General features: G+C 32.8%; 1 protein-coding gene across 2 annotated transcripts in view; it reads left to right on the top strand.

Moving 5' to 3' along the window:
* LOC116337655 (octopamine receptor beta-3R-like) overlaps window positions 1-17712 on the top strand; it is a 63311-nt gene extending 45599 nt beyond the window's left edge. For both annotated transcript variants that reach the window (XM_031762408.1, XM_031762407.1), the window contains 2 exons: window positions 16223-16331; window positions 17431-17712. In XM_031762408.1, the coding sequence (XP_031618268.1) occupies window positions 16223-16331; window positions 17431-17647 (326 nt within the window). In that variant the 3' untranslated portion in view covers window positions 17648-17712. The remainder of the gene's footprint in view (window positions 1-16222; window positions 16332-17430) is intronic.
* The last annotated feature ends 1476 nt before the right edge of the window (window positions 17713-19188 follow it).

Below are 19188 nucleotides of genomic sequence, written 5' to 3'. Positions count from 1 at the left end.
CCATATCAACCGAAGAAACGAGAAAGAACAAGAGAAATGAAAAACAAAAAATATGAATGTGTGTTGGCGGAGCACAAATTGAATTTTGGATTAATTATTAACAAACAGACGGCATTGGATTGGTCGTGCACACTAAAAGAATAATCGATGCAATTTATACTGCTCACATGTGAATTCATCATATGTAAAATGTTAAATGATGAAAACAATCCATTTATGTGTACTGCATGCACGATAATTGCACACAGAAACGGCGAACGAATTTGTGTGTGTGTGTGTGTGTGTTTGTGCCTAAGCTAACACTACAACTGCACATTTACGATAACATATGGATAGATGGAAAGTTCAAGGCGCAGACACTATTTGCGAGAGAAAAATTTCAATTGTCCCTCAGACTTCTTTCGATCATTTTGTTGCTGGTTTTCTTTTACTCATTGCCGTTTTCTTAAATCTCTCAACCATCGCATTGTTGGCACAATGCACGATTTTTCCTTTTGTTTTCTAACTTATCAAATAAACGCATTAAATGGCAACATTATTTTTGTTACATTCGTTCGACGCAACGGGAATTGCCATCCAGCACACAAATACCTATATTATAGATATATAGTATGAATATGCCGTGAAACATGTAGACGAGATGACTTTTCGTTTGGATGCCACGTATTCAGTTTAATCGGAACAACCATAATACTTGACTGTGTGAACATTTTACACAACAATTATTTTCGAATTGAAATGGTTTTTATAAGCTCGCTTTGGGAAGATTTTGCATCAGTAAAAGTTTTTCCACATCCATTCTTCCTGCATAAAATCGGTACGCGTAAGTACGAAAATTTAAATTTATGTATTGAGTGAGTTTAAAACCGCTTAGTTTCTTTCCATATAAATGGTCGCAGACACAGCATTCGACATTCCGAACAGTTTTCAGCTAAGTTTTCAGCAATGTGATTCTATTGTGTATCGTACAATAGACGATAGCAAATTTGAAGACTTTTCAAAACTTAATTTGATGCAGTAATTTGCACAATGAGAAACGTCTGAATAGACCACCAAAACAGCTTTAATAATTAAAACAAATATTCAAGAAAGCAAAAACATTGACAGCATAACCAACTATAAATGTATAAAATTTGTACACAATGAAGAATCAATAAATCTACAGTACGCCAACAGAATGAACTAAATGGGCATGTGTACAAATTGATGAATAGTATCTACATTCCACATGAATTCGTCGTATACTTAGAGAAAAGTCATCATGCGGAGATTTATCGCACACAAAAGCTTTTGATGTACAGAAAATAACTTCAATCATACAGCACACGAGAAAAAATGGACAATTTCTCTCTCTCTCTCTCTCTCTCTCTGCATTCATTTTTCAAAGTAATGCCATAGCCACTCTCCTCAACTTACAATTTCATACTAAAATATTTCTATTGAATTTCACTAATGCAAATCAAATAGTAACGCTTATTCATTGTATGAATTGTATGTTTGATTTTATATCAGAAACTTCGTCTACACTTTTCGAATAAATATCCATGAATTTCATTTTCCATCGAAATATAAAAAAAAACATACATACAAAAACGAAAGATTCGGGATCCCTTGCCAATAAAAAATTACATAACATATCTATTTGGACCATGTTTAAAAGTACACCATGTACACTGTACAGTAGGGTGTTTCCACATGAAAAATATTAAAAAGTGGCTATTATCATTTTGAAGAGCGTAAAATTCTGTATAAGATGATTTGATTTTTGATACTGATTGGTTGCCGATGTCACTTCCTGGACTAAAAACACATTTGTAAATTGATTTCATGTCGCATTCACGCCAAAATCTGTAATTGATGAAAATATAAGATTGAACAAAATTAAAAACATGAAAAATAATTTTAATATCAAAATAATTGCCTAAATATTAATAAAAGTAACACAAAAACTAACAATTTTACCACAATAAACCAAAACAATGCAAATTCGCCAATTCATTTGACAGAATGACATTTGAAGCGTGATTCGCTCACGCATGACAAATGACAGGTTATGTGTCAAATGAATTGGCGATTTTGCATTGTTTTGGTTTATTGTGGTAAAATTGTTAGTTTTTGTGTTACTTTTTAAATATTTAAGCAATAATATTGATATTAAAATTATTTTTCATGTTTTTAATTTTGTTCAATCTTAAAATTTCATTCATTACAGATTCTGGCGTGAATGCGACATGAAATCAATTTACAAATGTGTTTTTGGTCCAGGAAGTGACATCGGCGACCAATCAGCATCGAAAATCAAATGATCTTATACAGAATTTTACGCTCTTCAAAATGATGCTAGCCACTTTTTAATATTTTCCATGTGGAAACACCCTACTGTACAGCCATGTCAAAAAATAAACTCTGTTTCATTCGCATCTCACCAAGACTAAGCAATTTGATCTCATCGCATGTTGATTCACTGTGTAGCGCAGAGAGCATCAAATGAATTTTGGCAATAAAAGAACACAAGAGCGAGAGATACCCTGACATTCATTTCCATTTTAAACAAATCGAACCGGAAGACATGGTGCTTAAACAATGTCGTTTCAATCGGAATTCAATGCTAAATCTTCTTAATTTAATACACTGTGGCTGATTGGAATAAATATAGCACAAGCTACAACAAGTGAAATGGTATAATATATAGTGTTTGTATTACAATAGTGAAAAGCTATCCATATGCATTCAATGTCACGGCCATTAAAAGTCACGCCATTGCCTCCACTTGCCTCTCAATGGCAGGGTTAATGTGACCAAAAGTTTGGGGAGAAAATATATGGCACCAGTTCCAAAAAAAAGAAATGATGGTGATATAAAATGAACATAGACTTGCGTATACTTAAATCGGTACTGTCAAAACTTCGTATGAAATCCAATTTATACTCAAATGCCAAAAAATGCGACGCGAAAACTTATAAAAGCACAATTTATGATTCGAATAAAGAAGAAAAAACATAGCAAAGCGAAAAATAAGATTAAATTTGTCTGATCCATACATGATTGAATGCAAAACGAAAAAAATGAACAAAAACATTATTCCCATTGGAATTATTTCCATAAAACTATGACCATCATATTTTCGCTCTGGCTGATCCATCCAACACGACCGAGCCCATTGAACATGCAATAACATAAATAATACAAGAACTAGAAATACCACTTTTTGCACATTATTTATGTACAACATTGACGAGTGCTTCAATTGTATGTATGTTCACTAGCGTTGCGAATATGTTCCTTTATTTCTGGAGGAAAACGTACAACATTTGCAAAAAAAAATGGTACTTAGGAAATTGATGCTCATAAATTTACATATTGAAAACGGTATTTTTTTAACGTTCAAAGACGTAAAGATATTTATCATATAATCTGTAAAAGCTCAGAATTCATCCAGTCGTCGAGTGAAAGGATATTCAAAAGATTTTGAGTGAAAAAAATTTCGTGTTAAGATTTGTAAATATGAATTCAATGGGAGGAAATGACAGCAAATTTTAAAATTGGCGCAGTCTTTAGTTTCGATTTGAGTTGTTGAATTACATTGACGTCCCCTTTGAAATTCGGGGCGCCACCGTCGGCTCAAAGAGACTTGAAGTCTTCACATCCTCTCATTGTATGAATTGTTTCAATGCAGAATGTACATTTCAAATAATTATTTTCATCTTCATACATTTTAATGCACATAAAATTTGTAATAATTTACAGTAGAAATTATTTTTTAATGCAAAAACTAGACCTATTTACATATTAGATGGATTACAATCGATGATACAATTTATGGCAATTTCCTTCGCCTTAGACGATGTACGTTGACTATTTCAATGAACGAACAGAAAAATTGATTGAATGAGCATCTGTGTGTATGTGAAAAATGAACAGAAGGCCAAGTTCAATAGCAAAAAAAAAGAAAAGAATGTCAATGTTATGGAATAACAAAAGTCGTTTTATTGGCACTGACTGTTGGCACACCAAGAAAACAATGGACGTGATTGGAGCTTGTTGTGTGATATTTTATTTACATTGACACTGTTATTAACGGGTATAGAAATTAATCTTTTGATAAATAATTTACCCAACCATAATAGACACCGACCAAACACTGAATTATATGTGACATCGAGACGAATGCCATACAGGAAAAACCGAATCGGCAACGCAACGACCATCGAGCGCTGTTTTAAGCATTTTTCAAACAGAAACATTGATACTATGACTACTGTATGAGTTGTTAACCCAATAGAATAAACATTTAAATATGTTTAATGTACCAAAAGCGTGTACTCGCTTACACAATTTTCAGTTCATAATAATTTGAGGATGTGTTTTTGATTTTAAAATGTAGAACAGCTCCATGGAATTCGTCCGTTTAAATTTTTTATGCTGCAAAACGATATTCATACTCTTTTTTTTTGCTCTCGTCTTCAAACGATTTTCAAAGAGCCAATAATGCGCGTCTATAAAATAAAGCGTTTTTCTTGAAATTCATCATGCGAAATGTTTAACGGTCGCTGCTTCGACAGCTTGACTCTACTTAACAAACGGAAAATAGGTACTTTATGGTTGTATTCGTGGAAATAGAACGAAATTTGATGTGAATTGGGGCTTGAATTGTTTGGAAAGCATTTTTTTACGAGGACAAGTACATCTTGAACATCAAATGATTGTGATGAGTAGTTCGATTTCGTTTGTTTGAGGGAACATGTTTGATATTAATGGCGATGACGGAGAGTGGGAAAATGTCCTTAAGTTTTATTTAACTTACAATGAAACGAATTCAAATGAACAAACCAATTGTGAAAATCATTTGCAAATTGATATTGAAGTGTATCGATTTCGCTTCAAGTTATTATCAGCTTACGGAACATAAAGAAATGGCGTTCGAACTCGGCCAACAAACGAAGTTGTCTGCACATCTTCATCGTATGCATCTTGATTTGACGATATTTTGCTGTCATCGCATACGATTCGAAGATTTTTTTGTGTTTATGTAGATATGCATATATTGGTGAGGGTTATTGTTTCGAAATCAAATGCTGTTGAATGCATAAATATTTTCTAAGCGTCACGATTCAATGACAAAAACATCCGACAATGATAATAAACATAAATATTAATGGTTCGTTTGAATGGAATAACAGTAATTGATACCATTGCTTTTAGCTACTGAAAATGCACACTCTTTTGCAATTTCACGATCTCACACACAGCTCATTCGAGGCCAATGAATGTTACGAAAACAGTCTGGATCAGATAGATTAATGGGTTTGTATGTACTTTGTATTTAGCGAATACAAACGGTTTTTATGTGTGTTTTTATGCGTCCCTTCTTTTTTTCAATACCATTCAACGAATAGTTGTGAGTGTTTTTATTTTTTCCATAATGCGAAATAATTTTATATTAAATTTGACGGTTATTGTTTTCTTTGTTTATCCATCTTATAATGATTTTTATCTGATTTACCTTTTTCAATTAAATTCATTAACTAAAGTTTTAAAATTCTATTGTTACATATCTTTCAATCAAAGTTTCAAACACACTTATGGAATAGTTTAACCTCATTCCAGTTCACCATAGACATTCGGTCCTCAAAGAAACAATCCAAAGTATGCAGAAGCATCAATCAATTGTTCCCCAAAATAGTAAAAGAAACTTTTTTTTCTATCTATATAAATAGATGACATAAAACATAAGTTGTAGCCAACATTTTTGTCATGTTTCTCCGATTGCCATGGCGATTAGTGGGAACAATAAAAGTGATCTTACCATATCTAGCAATCACGTGATTTACGTCGAAATTTTTCAGTATCCAAAACTTCAGGTATTTCTAGTGCAGCGTTTTTTCTTGCTGTTTTTAATGAAAGAATTACTTTGTCCGCTCCAAATATTCTGTTAATTAGGTTATGGAAAAAAAAGAACCTTGAGAAATATTTTTCAACAAACAAACAAAAATCCCTTCGAACGTGCATCACAGCACAAAAGGAGCGACAAAAATAACATTTCAACTTTAACTAATGATTTCGTCTTTTATTTACTAATTCTTCTCTTTTTTCCCTTTGCAAATAATGATTGTAAGAACAGTATCATAATCGGGGGGTGTTAAAATGCTGCAACATAATTAAAAAAAAAACGAAAAATATAACGTGAAGAGCACGATTGAATTCAATAGCATAATAGTATAAATGATTTGTATTTAAAGCAAGAAAAATGTGGATGTTATTCTTATGATTATTATGAAAAAGTGATTGAAAAAGCTCAAAAACTGAATGAATAGAACGTAACCATATGAAAAGAAATCTAGAAATATAATTGCATCTTTTGAGTGTAATATTATTTCATTCAGTTTGGCTCCTTTCCTCATTTATTTCGCCATTATATCCGTTACATTTGGTGATTCTCTTCAAGTTGATCCATTTTCAGCTGTGGTTGTAATGGTTTTTGGTTTTTCGGTTATACACACACGAATATAAAATATAACCATTATCGCTAATGAGTCTAAAATAAATGTTTATCGTAGATGTTGGTATACGATTTTGAGCTCTAATATGATTTCAATGAAAATGGTCATTAGTTTTACTAAATTGCGGCAGGATATTCTGTTTGAAGTGAACATAACTTTAATTTATAATCGTTTGCGATAATGATTCGATTGAATCAGTGCGATAACGAAAAATAATTGTACTTTCACTGTGTCTTTTAAACTAAAATTATTTCTCGGTCATGCTGTTTTTGATCTATGCAAAAAAAACAAGTGATGCAAAAAAATGTGTAATACTCTTTCTCCACCTTTTTTATCTCAACTGTTCCCTTTTACTTTCGTTATCTTATTTCGATTGCCCAGCACGAATACGTTCGGGGCTACTTTTTATATCATCAGGCGTATTCTTTAATCCCTAACCAAATTAAAATCGAAGAAAAATGAAGAAGGAGAACATTTTCTCATTTTTATATCAATATAATGGAACGTCAATTACATTGCGGGTCGAAAATGAATGAGAGTGTTTGCAGATGCGTCCTTGTTCTAGGAAAGAGAGAAAGAGAGAGAGATAGAGAAAAGGATATAGAAAAAAGATAGCCTTGAAGATCCAATTCAAGTATTTTCTAGACAATTGGGTCGTTTTTCGATATGGATTTTTGCCTGGTGGTAGTGAAAGTCTACAGAGAAAAAAAAAAGAAATGTTATTAGTAATTGAAGATTAACCTTATCTATGAAATGGAGTCTGTAATCGATGTCGCGTAGGATGGCCATTGCTTTAAATGCTTATCCAGAGAGAACCTGAATATGTACCAATGTAAAATAAAAATAGATTTGAAACGGATTTAAATTTACATATTCCGATTTTCGGCATAATGATGACAAATGATGCTGGTGTATTTTTACCTCACAAACGTATAAAACGATTTAAACAGACACACCAATATATTTCGTGGCAAAAGTGTTCATTGCTAAAAAGCACATCGTAACCATATATATAATACTACGACGATGATGACTAAGTACGTATGGATAGGAGTATAGTAGACTGTATGCTCCTTGAAAACGTCAAGTTTAACCACGCTTTGTTGGCACTTCCTTTGGAAGGATACTCTGAAATCATTCAATTATTATCGAGTTAATTTTGAGCTCAAGTTCAAGGTCATAAAACGACTATCCACGGGAAAATTAGCACAAGGCGAAAGCATCAAAACTGGTAAACGGCGACAAGTAGATTTTCAGATAAGTGAATTCAATCTAATGATTGTATTTGTGTGCGTTCTCACACACCGATTTTCGGTGATTTTTTTTCTCTCTCTCTCTCTCTCTCTCTCTCTCTGTATTCATTTAACCGATGGAAAACGGTGACTGAATGCTGCTCTTTTTGCGCCTCACTTCGGCACAATTGTTTTTGGTGGTAAAAACAACTTGAGCAGTACATTATACGCACCATTTTCTTGAAGTAGAAATAAAAATCGAAAGAAAGTAGGGAAAAAATGGAAACGAAGAGAAGGACAAAAATAAAAGAAAGCGAAAATCGTATGTGCGACGGTGAAAAGCAACAGCTGCATTTTTGCTGCGCTCAGACAGAAAAATCGCCCGACCAAAAAACTTTTCAAATTAAAACCGAACATCAATTCTTTTTATTTCGTTGACGTTCGTTTTTCTTACTGAATTCGCTCGGTTTGTTACACATTTTGCATGTTCATTGTCCAACCCAATCAGTCTAAGCGTCTGCTAATTCATGTGTATTTTCAGTTTGCCGTTTGTGATTGTGATCCGTAAATATGAACATTGTTAGATCACAGCAGAAAAATGAAGGAGTCATATCACACCTGTGCACCATCCAATTCACATTACAGTCAAATATGAAGCAGCCCATATGACAAAAAATAGACCAATACGACGACCAATGCAGAGAATGCTTTGTTGAGAGAGAGAGAGAGAAAATACATACACTCCTGTTTTTTCTCCCTCTTTTAAGCAGCCAAATTGAATGTATTATCTTGCATACAAAGACCTTTTATTGACGAAATTCTGACGGCAAAAATATGTCCTCACAATCCAGCCGAGTCATCTAAAATTGCACAATTCGTGCGTTCATCGTAATTTGAAAATATTTGCGACGGAGCACAAAAGAGTCGAAAGAGGCATTTATTGCCTGCATTGACAATGGCTCTACACAATAAAGAGCGACGGCAAACGACAACCAGTTGAAATTGACGAAAATCAAATAAAATGAAAACGAAAGTGCACACAATAAACATAAATACAAAATAACAGACGTAAATGGTATCATTGCTGGATGCAATATATGTGTGCTGAAGCATCATCTCTACACATCGGAGCACCATAAAAAATCTCTTTAAAAATGTCGCCACGCAAAAATTAAATAGGTATTTTGATCCGATTTCTTTCGACACACGTTCAAAACATTTGGGTTTTTTTTGTTGGGTTGTGGGAGTCCAGAAAAAGGGAGAGAGGAGGTAGAGCAACACTGTTTATGTCTTTTTCCAGCCAATGTTTTAGAATGCATTTGCTGAGCCTGTATAGTCAGCCACCCAGAAACCAAGCATCCCCAACAAAAGTTTTGTGTTTATTGGGGCTTTACAGCTTTTGAACCGTTTAGACAAAGTATTAGCATGTGTGGTGTATGTGTATTTTCCATTTACTAGAGGTTCACTCAGCATTACAAGAACCATTTTACCTACAATCAAACATTATGTTTGTATTGTGAAGTTTTCATAGGGTTTCATCACTTCGCGAGCTCGTCTCGCCTTTTGTTTTCGTGTTTTACATTACCACATGCTTGTCAGTTGTTAGTATGTGTAGCACTGTGTGCAAGTGTAACACGTTCTGGTTACGAAGGTGATACTTGAATCTTATCTCATTTCATATATCTGACTGGTTTTACAGTTTGAAGTTCGACTACGAAACTTAAGATTTTCCACGAATTTCAAATATTTGGTCAATATATTTGAGACAAAAGAGAAAGAGAAAGAAAGAGACAGTGTGCGGTGAAAACTTCGAAATTTTATTTATAAGTTCACACAAAATGTCGATGTGTTAGTTTCTAATCTTTAGATATCACATCGCCAGTTCGATTTTATGTTTTTGCTCTTGTTCTCTCTCTGTCTCTTTATAATATGTATGTTCATTGCATGACCGTATTCCAATGACTGAAATAAATAAGGCTATGGTGCATTGAACATTTGTGTGCGTTTCAGACAAAAGAGACGACCGATGCGTACAGTGACTGACGTGAACTTTTGTGCAAAACTTGATGAAAATTGTTTAAGTTTCATTTTGTTTGGCGTCGTTAGTTCTGTTTTGAAGCCGTTTCTTTTCTGTTTTTTTTTTTTTCAATCTACGAGAAACGGCATTCTGCTGTCTACAACATTGAGAGCGATTCTTTTTTGAGGGCGTGTGATAAGTTAAGAGTCAAATAAATAACGCTCTCAGCATCATTGATGTGAAAGAGAAAAATGCAAAGGCATAATAAAACAAAGACGACAGCGTACCAAAGAAAAGAATTATTACGCAAATACAGATCATAATCAAGACTTATATGAAATGACACATGTGCACTAGTTGTGAGACCGCCACGACATAGCCTGCCTGTTGAAGTGTGTTTGTATGTTTATAAACTACGTTTTGTGTATTTTCATTAATTCGCTTTAACTTTGCATGTAAATGCGAATTTTTTTTCTACCACTGGCGCGCACCCTTTTCATAATTTTTTTTCTATCCTGCGTATATATGCAATGTGTATGCCACTTTCTCTATCCTCGCGATTGAAGTCAACTTTGATTTTATTAATGTAATGAAACATGCATGAAAGAAAAACGAAAGGTTTACCTGCTTATATAGTGCTTGGAATCTATCGTACGATTTATTTCTTGACTGCAAAGAGAGCACGCGTCTGAAATGGCGCACATTTCACTTTTACGTTGTTTTGCATAAGTGAATGCGATTTAATGTACGGTTATTTGTATTTCAACAAATACAAATATTATTAAATAATCCTATTGCTTATTATTGGATGAATTTATTTGTACATGTGTTCTCAAGCTAGACTGTCGAGCTTGTGTGATGTGCGAAATTCAACGAATAAAAAGAATCAACTCGCGCACATGAAATTAGAGAGAGAAAAAAAATACATGAGCCAACATAAAGATAAAACATATATTATACACATCGAAATTCGGAAAGCTCGTACAAACGCTCGCTGACACGCTTAAAATGAACATGAACAATTTTAAGACGATGCGGTAAATAAATAGGACCCAAAGAGATACAGAATGTAACAAGAACAATACAAAATGTGCCGATGGTTTTTGTCATGCGTTAACGAAATTTATTGCTGTTCTTTTCTGTATTTGAGTCGAAATCGTTTCTTATTTCACTCTTCATTTATCATTATTTTTCTCATCCAATCAAATAAATTAGGCCCACGGCAAATAAACTTAATTCCATGGGATTTCTACCGAAAATGCTTAAGTGAATTATAAATGCGAAGTGTCTGCAAATGAAAATGACAATATTTTCTTCAACAAACATCCAAAGCCAGTGTTCCAGCGCCATGGAACATTTATATCAAACGACAAACGATTTATTTTACAGTGTAAATATGATAGCGTATTTGATCAACCAAATGAGCGAACGGCATTCACTAGTTGTCATTCAAATGCTTTTGCTCACAAATAATTGACTAATAATATCGTTTATTCTGTACGAATAGCGACTAGCCAAGTCAATAATTTCCGTTTCACATCGACCAAGTCCGTTCATGTGAAACATTTCCAAGCGTTTACAAAGAAATCATAAAATTCAATTTGTGTTCCATTCGCATAATTCGAATGCAATATTTTTGTGGCAAATGTAAACAATATATCAACGAATTAGAAAGTTGAAAGTATGTACACTGTACATCGGTGCAAAATGATCGTCGCACAAGTGTCTTTCAAAATCGTATACTTAATTTTGATTTATTTCTTCATCTCTATTCTGGCTTAAATGGCATCAAACAAAAGTGAAAAAGGCATGCACATTTATTTATTTAGAAGTTCAATCGCACACTCTCCCTCTCACACTTACGCTCCATAGGAAGTATGATATTTACGTTGGGCTTCCGACCAAGTGATGATTGTGATGTCATTGCATTAATTTGCACAAATTGGGTCACATTTACAATATGCTTGCATTTGAATTGATTCATCGCATTCAGAAAATCTTCTGCGACGCGGAACAAACGAACGAATCGAGTGGAGTGTGCATACAGCCGTAAAGCGTAAACACAAGGTGATTGCTAATATACAGTGACACATAAATATTTACATAAAAGTGTAGTGTGCGCAATGCCAATGAAGCGAAAAAGAGCGATAGCGAAGTGATAGAAGAAAGACAAACTAGATACCAACAACAATGGAATAAATTCAATCTTTTAGCAGAATCAAAGTAAAATGACATAAACAAATGAATACAATGCCAATGATCAAAATATGAAAGCACCTCCACCAAGACGACAATGCTGGTAGAACCTACAATGCAATCAAATACAGGACATGATTGACACAATGCACAATATATGCATACAATATTTGTACAAATAAAAGCGTTTTGTTTGAAATCTTGAACTCTTTGATTTTTTCATGTTTTTTTTTTTAAGGATAACTTTAAGATTTATAGTATTTGATGATCAATGATGAGAACTCTACTTACGATAACTTTATCATTCTCTCAATTCGTCTATGTGTTTCGATATCATGTGACATTCACTGGGGTATTTCGGGTAATGAATTGAGTGAATGAAATAATTGGGTTGCGGTCAAAGCACTTGAAATTTACGACACCAAAAAAAATTATTACTCAATAACTTAGAAATGAGAGAAAGTTTTCAAGCTAATTTATGCTCAAGCAGTTTGATGGCACTTTGCTATCGCCCCAGGTATTACTTTGCTATTGAATAATCGATTCATGCATGTGTGCGTGTGGCGAATCGTTTAATGGAAATTGTATCCATTTTCTGATATTGTATGTAGATCGTATCAATGAATGCAAAATCGCTTTTGCATACAAGAGACAAAACCCGTAAATATTTTGCATTTAATTAAATTTCCAAAGGCGCATCGACATCAAACCGGAAAACACATAGTAGCAATTCTATTATGATTCCTTTTTATCTTTTACAATACATGTACACGCACCATATAGAGAAAACAATTATAGATACCACACTTCTTCCGCTGAATTTTTAATTCGACTTGCACAAGGGTTGTTGAATAAATGTAGTAAACGAACGCCCGATAAAAAGTTTATAGTGTACCTGCTTCATTTAGTCAAATTGGATTGCAGTTCTGAACTACGACTTTATAAATTATGCTTATATATTAATTCCAAAAACTGGTAGTTTTTGTTCAGAAAAGTCTTAAATTATGCATTTTTCTGAGTTTCTTTTGTAAAAAAATGTTGAACATTTTCTTAGAGTCTGAGATAATGTTATACGTGTTCTAAAATAGATTTTTTGTTTGCAAAAATATTGGACGTCATCAAGCTTTTGATACAATAAAAAATGAAAATTCAAGTATTTCAATGCTTTCCTTGTTTCCTTTTTTGGAAATGTTTACTGAGCTTTAGTTTTTGTCAACATTTTTGGAATGATGAGGAAGTACGGCAAATGTGCTTTATTAATTGAAAAAAAAAAGCTAAAAATGTTTATTTAAGGACTGCTCATTAAAAACTCTCCCTGCAAAAGTTACCATTTTTGCATTGAAATCTAGATTGAAATAGTCACGAAAGTAGTAGTTCAGAGAACGGAGCCAATTTGTCGAAACGACTAAAACAAACAGACTACAAACTATTTTATAAACTACCTTTGCACAAGAAAAAGAAAATTCAACGCGAGAAATGTGTAATCAAAAGCTTGCTGCAAAGTAATCATAATGTAAAAAGTTGAATTTATGACAAGTCCGGATATTTTTCAATCTGATGTAAGATATTTGGTGTAACTGTTATATATTGTACTATGCCTGTATATATTGTATAAAATTGTGATGTGCAAGTGTGCGTGTCTAAATCAAAAAGTACGTATAGAGGTTTTAAGTGAATTTAGATATCGCGCACACCAATATCAACGACATGCGGCATGAAAAACAATGCCATTCTATTTAATTCGGTGTTCGCATGTTCAACGTTAATTATCCTCATTTGTTTATGTATATAATGCAATGTTTGACTAATCTTATTTTATTATGACAGATAAATAATTGAAGTTAATCTTCGCAAATGAATATGCGACAAGTCAACTCCGATTTGTATATATGTATAGCATATACATAATGCGTGCACAGACTTATTAGTTGAATGAAAATTGAAGATTCTTTTCCAAAAATAGACATACAAACTTACAAACATTTTTGCATTTTACTCGCATTTCCATGGCTGAACTTTTTTTTATAGTCTTTTAATGAAAAATAAATATCATAACTTTGCTTACATAGAATGACGAACAAAAGAAGGGAAAAAATGTATATGTGTCTGTGTATGAGTAAGAGAGAATGAGAAATGAATGATGGAAAGCTTAATATATTTCAATAAACATATGAAAAGTATTTCATGACATGATAACTTTGTGCTGAACTTGTTCCATTCATACTTAACGATATTCGTCAATCTAAACTAGTGTGCGGTGACTATAACTATTTTTCAATGCAAAGATGTGTAGCATATCGTTCTATGTCAAGGACGCCGTTAGTGATATACATTGGTTTCGTTATTTTAGCAACATTTTAATGTGTCTCGAATATGCAAAGAGCTTTTTAGTTATTTTGTCAAATGGAGTGAATTTTTCACGTTGGTTTTGATTTTTGTTAGGCAAATTGATTAAAGATTCCGATTGAAATAATTCAATGCTGACAAAGCTTTAAGTTTGTAAATAAAGCGACCGTAAGCATCAATTATACATTCAAAGAGACGAAATGTTTTTTTTGCACAAAACAAGTTACGAGTGATTAGTTTAATTTATTAGTCGAGCTCATGTAAAGCGATAAATATTTTTATAAAAAAAGTAAATCCATAAATTTTCTAGCAGAATTAAGTTGTTGCTTTTATACATTCCAACGAATGATTTTTACCATACATTTTATGTATCTTCATTTCGTTTATTATTATTTTATTTATTACCGTGTCGCATCATCTGAAAGCTCGACTAAAATTCAACTTCATAAACTCAACCAAATTCAAAAATCACTTGTACGATGAGTTATTCGTTCACCCTATTGACATTTATTCCGATTAAATTCTGATTAATATAGAATGAAAAGGAAAAGACAAATAAACGCAGAGAATACAAAAATCATATAAAATCAGGAACGTTGAATCGATCACAAAACAAACACAATAAACAATGTCAAATTCAATTTGTTACGAATTGGAATTATGTTTTGATTTTGTCTGTACACCAGGGCCCACTTTTCCCAGGGAATGGATTTCATTAATTTGTTTACTTTGGTTTCGTGTCAATGTCGTAAAAGGTGAAACACACACACGCACACAAATTTGTGTTTTATTATTGTATAGGCGTCTCATTGTTATTTATTCCCTCATGTTGTGCGGCTGTCTCGCATTGCATTGTTCTTTGAATGTGGATCGCACTCGTTCGATATGTATGCGAATGTAGATGTGTGTGTGTGTGTGCGTATTGTGTTAAATGTGATGTATTTATCTTTTCATTACTTGTTTATATTCGGAATCTGTTTCCATTTTGTCAACGATTATAAGTCATTGTTGCTCAATATTTTCTATGTTCTATGTCGAGTAGTTTTTGAGCTGTTTTATTGAATATGGTATGCATACAATGCGTGCGTGCGAGCAAGCGTGCGTATATAGTCAAGTGTGCTCACTTTAAATAATTATTGGGTGTAGTTTCAAGAGCTCGAAAATTTATGCAATTGGAGATTTTTGACCTGAAATAATGTTGTGTAAAGGATTTCGTTTGTATTTCAATGTGATGAAAATTAAATCGGTATTTAAATAGATGCTAAATGTGACACATGTGCGACAACAAAGGGCCAGTCTCGAAATGGAGACACAAAGTGGTTTGGTTAGTTTTTGTTTAATGTTTTGTGATATGTATGTAAATTCATTTATTAGTCACCGCACATCAAATGATGTGCAAAGCGAAAATGCAATTCAGACCACATTCGCAAATTTCAATATATCTAATGGATCATCAATTTGTATAGTATAATTCAGTGAATTTCTTCGATTGAAACATTTACAGCGTAATATTTATATATATCATACACTATTTAATGTACTATTGATTTACATCTTATGCACATTTTCTTTTTCCTAAAAGCAAAATGACAATTTGTCTCCTGATTTGAATATCATATAATGAAAACAAACTAAACTTTTGTAAATGAACATTCGTATTGAGCAAGTCCATTGTACTGATTATAATTCGTATTGTGTGTGTTAAGGCTAATTTGATGAAACCGTTTGTATATGAAAATATTAATATTTTCAAACCATTTTGATTTTTATACGATTGAAAAAGAAAATATGAAGAAAATGCATCAATCATAAAATCACTCATTTTGGGTTTTCTTCCCTTATTTATGTTTTTCAATTGTTTTCCCCCTCTTTTCATTTCACCATTTGAATTGACACCATCGATTGAACATTCGTATCGACATTTAAATTAGATGGATCAATACGACCAGCAAAAGGATGGCGCGCTGAACATAAGGCTGCCCGCACACTGGGAATAATAATGGGTGTATTTTTGCTGTGTTGGCTTCCATTTTTCCTCTGGTAAGTACTCATTGACACATAAGATTTTATCATTAAGTTTTCCACAAATCAATGATTTCAATAGCTCCAAATGCAAATAATTTCCATCAGACACCATGCAATCGATTGCAGCTCTTGCATATTCATTTTCATTGTTGACGAAATAAGAAGAAACAAATCTTGAATTCCCGCGCATTGAAAATTCGAATGTAAATGCTCAAGATTTATTTGCACATATTCGTGTTTGTCGTTTTGGCTGCCATAAATATTGATTGGCGAACGCGAAACAGAGAGCAAAAGGCCAATGACCAAAATCTATTAAATCGAACGCTTTATTTATTGCCATAAAACTCTAATCAATATCGTTCATTTTGTGAGTTTGTCTTTGTGACTTTTTCGTACAGTGTGTTTACTGTTTACATTTTGCATTCGTTGCGCGTAATCCGTACCGCTTTTTTATTGTTCTTCTTTCAAAGAAAAACTTATTAGCGTAATGCCATTTCGTGAATGTGTACATTATTCAATGCTCTTGTTCACAATTCCCACACTTAATTGCCTGCCCATGTAGACTGTCTCTAATTAAATAACTCGTAATTTATTTTCATGCTTACTATTTATTCGACGGCGCTCTTATATCTTGCTTGTTGGTATTGGTTTCGATTATGGGAATTTGAGTTTGCAATTCGGTAAAATGGCGATGCGGTGATTTAGTGGCTAATAATATTGAAATCTAAATCAATACATTGAAGTGGGTACCTTCATTTCTCACAAATAACATTCATAACGAATTATTGCTTCATCAGCTTCAATAATGGTACACAGCGTTAGTGAGTTTCTTTTCAATAAAATGGAATGTGTGTGGTTAGATATTTATATGTATATGAACTTCACGATTGCCATTTACACAAATATGCGAACAAACACATTTTCTGGTCAAGTGTTTGAATGATGCAAATTAAGTGATACTCACTGTGGTCAAGAACAAGTAAACTTGGAATATTTTCAATGAAGAAAACACAGCACGATTTCACCTTTCTAGGTTTTAAGATCAATATACGTTTATTAATTTGAAATGAACATAAACGAACAAACGAAAACCATTTTCTCTTTGTCGCTTCAGGTACGTAACAACATCATTGTGCGGTGATGATTGTCCATGCTCTGATCTATTGGTGACCATATTATTTTGGATTGGATACTTCAATTCTATGCTGAATCCATTAATTTACGCTTACTTCAATCGAGATTTTCGTGATGCTTTTCGTAATACGTTGGAATGCGTTTTTTTGAATTGCTGTTGGGCGAAAAAGACACCGTATAACGCATACTATGTGTAATCGATACCCCCGAAATTAAAGCCAGCACTTTTGGATTATTCATTTATAAACCGATTAAAAAAAAACAATTTGCAGAAGGAAAAATCCATGGTATGAAATTCACTTTTTGTTTGTTGAATCAAAGGCGAAGAAAGGACATCCTATTGAATTATTTGTAGAATGAATGACAACATATGGGCGATTCATATACAATTACCATTTGAAAAAGGCACAAAATGAATTGAACGTGAAATTGGCGACTTTTGCAAAGGTTCAAAACGTTTTTTTATACTTTTTTAATATGATGAGTTCCAATGATTTTTCATAGATTAGTTAATTATTGTTCTAAACAGTTCTACACACAAAATTGCTTTAAATTATAAATGATCAAAGTGGTAGAATTTAAGTAAGTACAATATGAGCACACATAAATTAAACTTGGCAGCAAAGAAATGAATCTGGTGAACACAAAATATGAAGAAGTAAAATATCCAATTGAAAAAGCCAGATGGGCGAATTAGTATCAAAATACCAAGAGTATTAACAAGGATTAAAATATTATTGGAAGTATCGAAAAAATATCGGCAAGTATCGTAGTTTCTGTACTTTCCAGCATTTCTTCAGTAATTTTGGTAATATTATAACATTGTTAACTAAAAGGGGTTTATTGAATGTTGTTGGTGGTGAAGACGGAATTTTTGATGTATTGATAGTGATTCGCTCATTGTAAAAAAAACCGCCACATAACATATTGTGATATGTGCTAATCTATGCCATAAAGAAATGGTCGAGTCCGATTTTCATAAGTTTGGTTTACAAGGTTCAGTTCTCTATTTTTGCTCCCAAATACTCATATTAAAATCGTATTTAAGAGATGTTAGTATCGATCATATCAGAAATATAGAAATGCATAGTGCAAAGAATATTTAGATTATATAATAAGCTGTCACACGTAAATAAAAACGTCTGTCTTTCTCCATATTGTTGGTCTATGAGTACAACGTTTATTCCTATATTGATATATCAATCAATATGAATTGAAGATATATTTACCTCAGCAAAGTCAAACCATTGAAAATATGTGTGTTACAGATTTAAATCGTAGCACTTTTTGAGGAAATTGATTGCGTCAGTCATTCGGTCACACACGCACCACCAACTGGTCAATAAAATGTCAACACCGACATAACTACATATTTTTAAATTCAAGCAAATCAAAAACCAAAAATTTTATTTAAGATATGCTTTTAAGTATAATAATGCATTTAAATCGAGAAAATACAGAAAATATTCAACAAATTAAATTCTATGTATAAGAAAGAGACTGGCGCTTTCCATAACCACCGAATGAACAAACCAAGAAATAAATAAATGCATCGCTTACGAAGTGAATGACATCAATTAGTGTCTGAAGTGTTTACTATTAGATCGTATATTAATATATTTATATTTTTGCTGAAAGAAATTTACACATACATCTTTGAATAACCGTTACCATATTAACCATTCAAGTAAGTTCCTCGAACGTAACGAAACAACATAAAATCAATTTGTTACGATGT

The sequence above is a fragment of the Contarinia nasturtii genome, unplaced genomic scaffold (genome assembly GCF_009176525.2).
Source record: "Contarinia nasturtii isolate CC-2019 unplaced genomic scaffold, AAFC_CNas_1.1 Cnas_scaffold_285, whole genome shotgun sequence".
NCBI lineage: Eukaryota > Metazoa > Arthropoda > Insecta > Diptera > Cecidomyiidae > Contarinia > Contarinia nasturtii.
The sequence above is the reverse complement of the archived record's forward strand: the minus strand, read 5'-3'. Positions and strand labels throughout refer to the sequence as shown.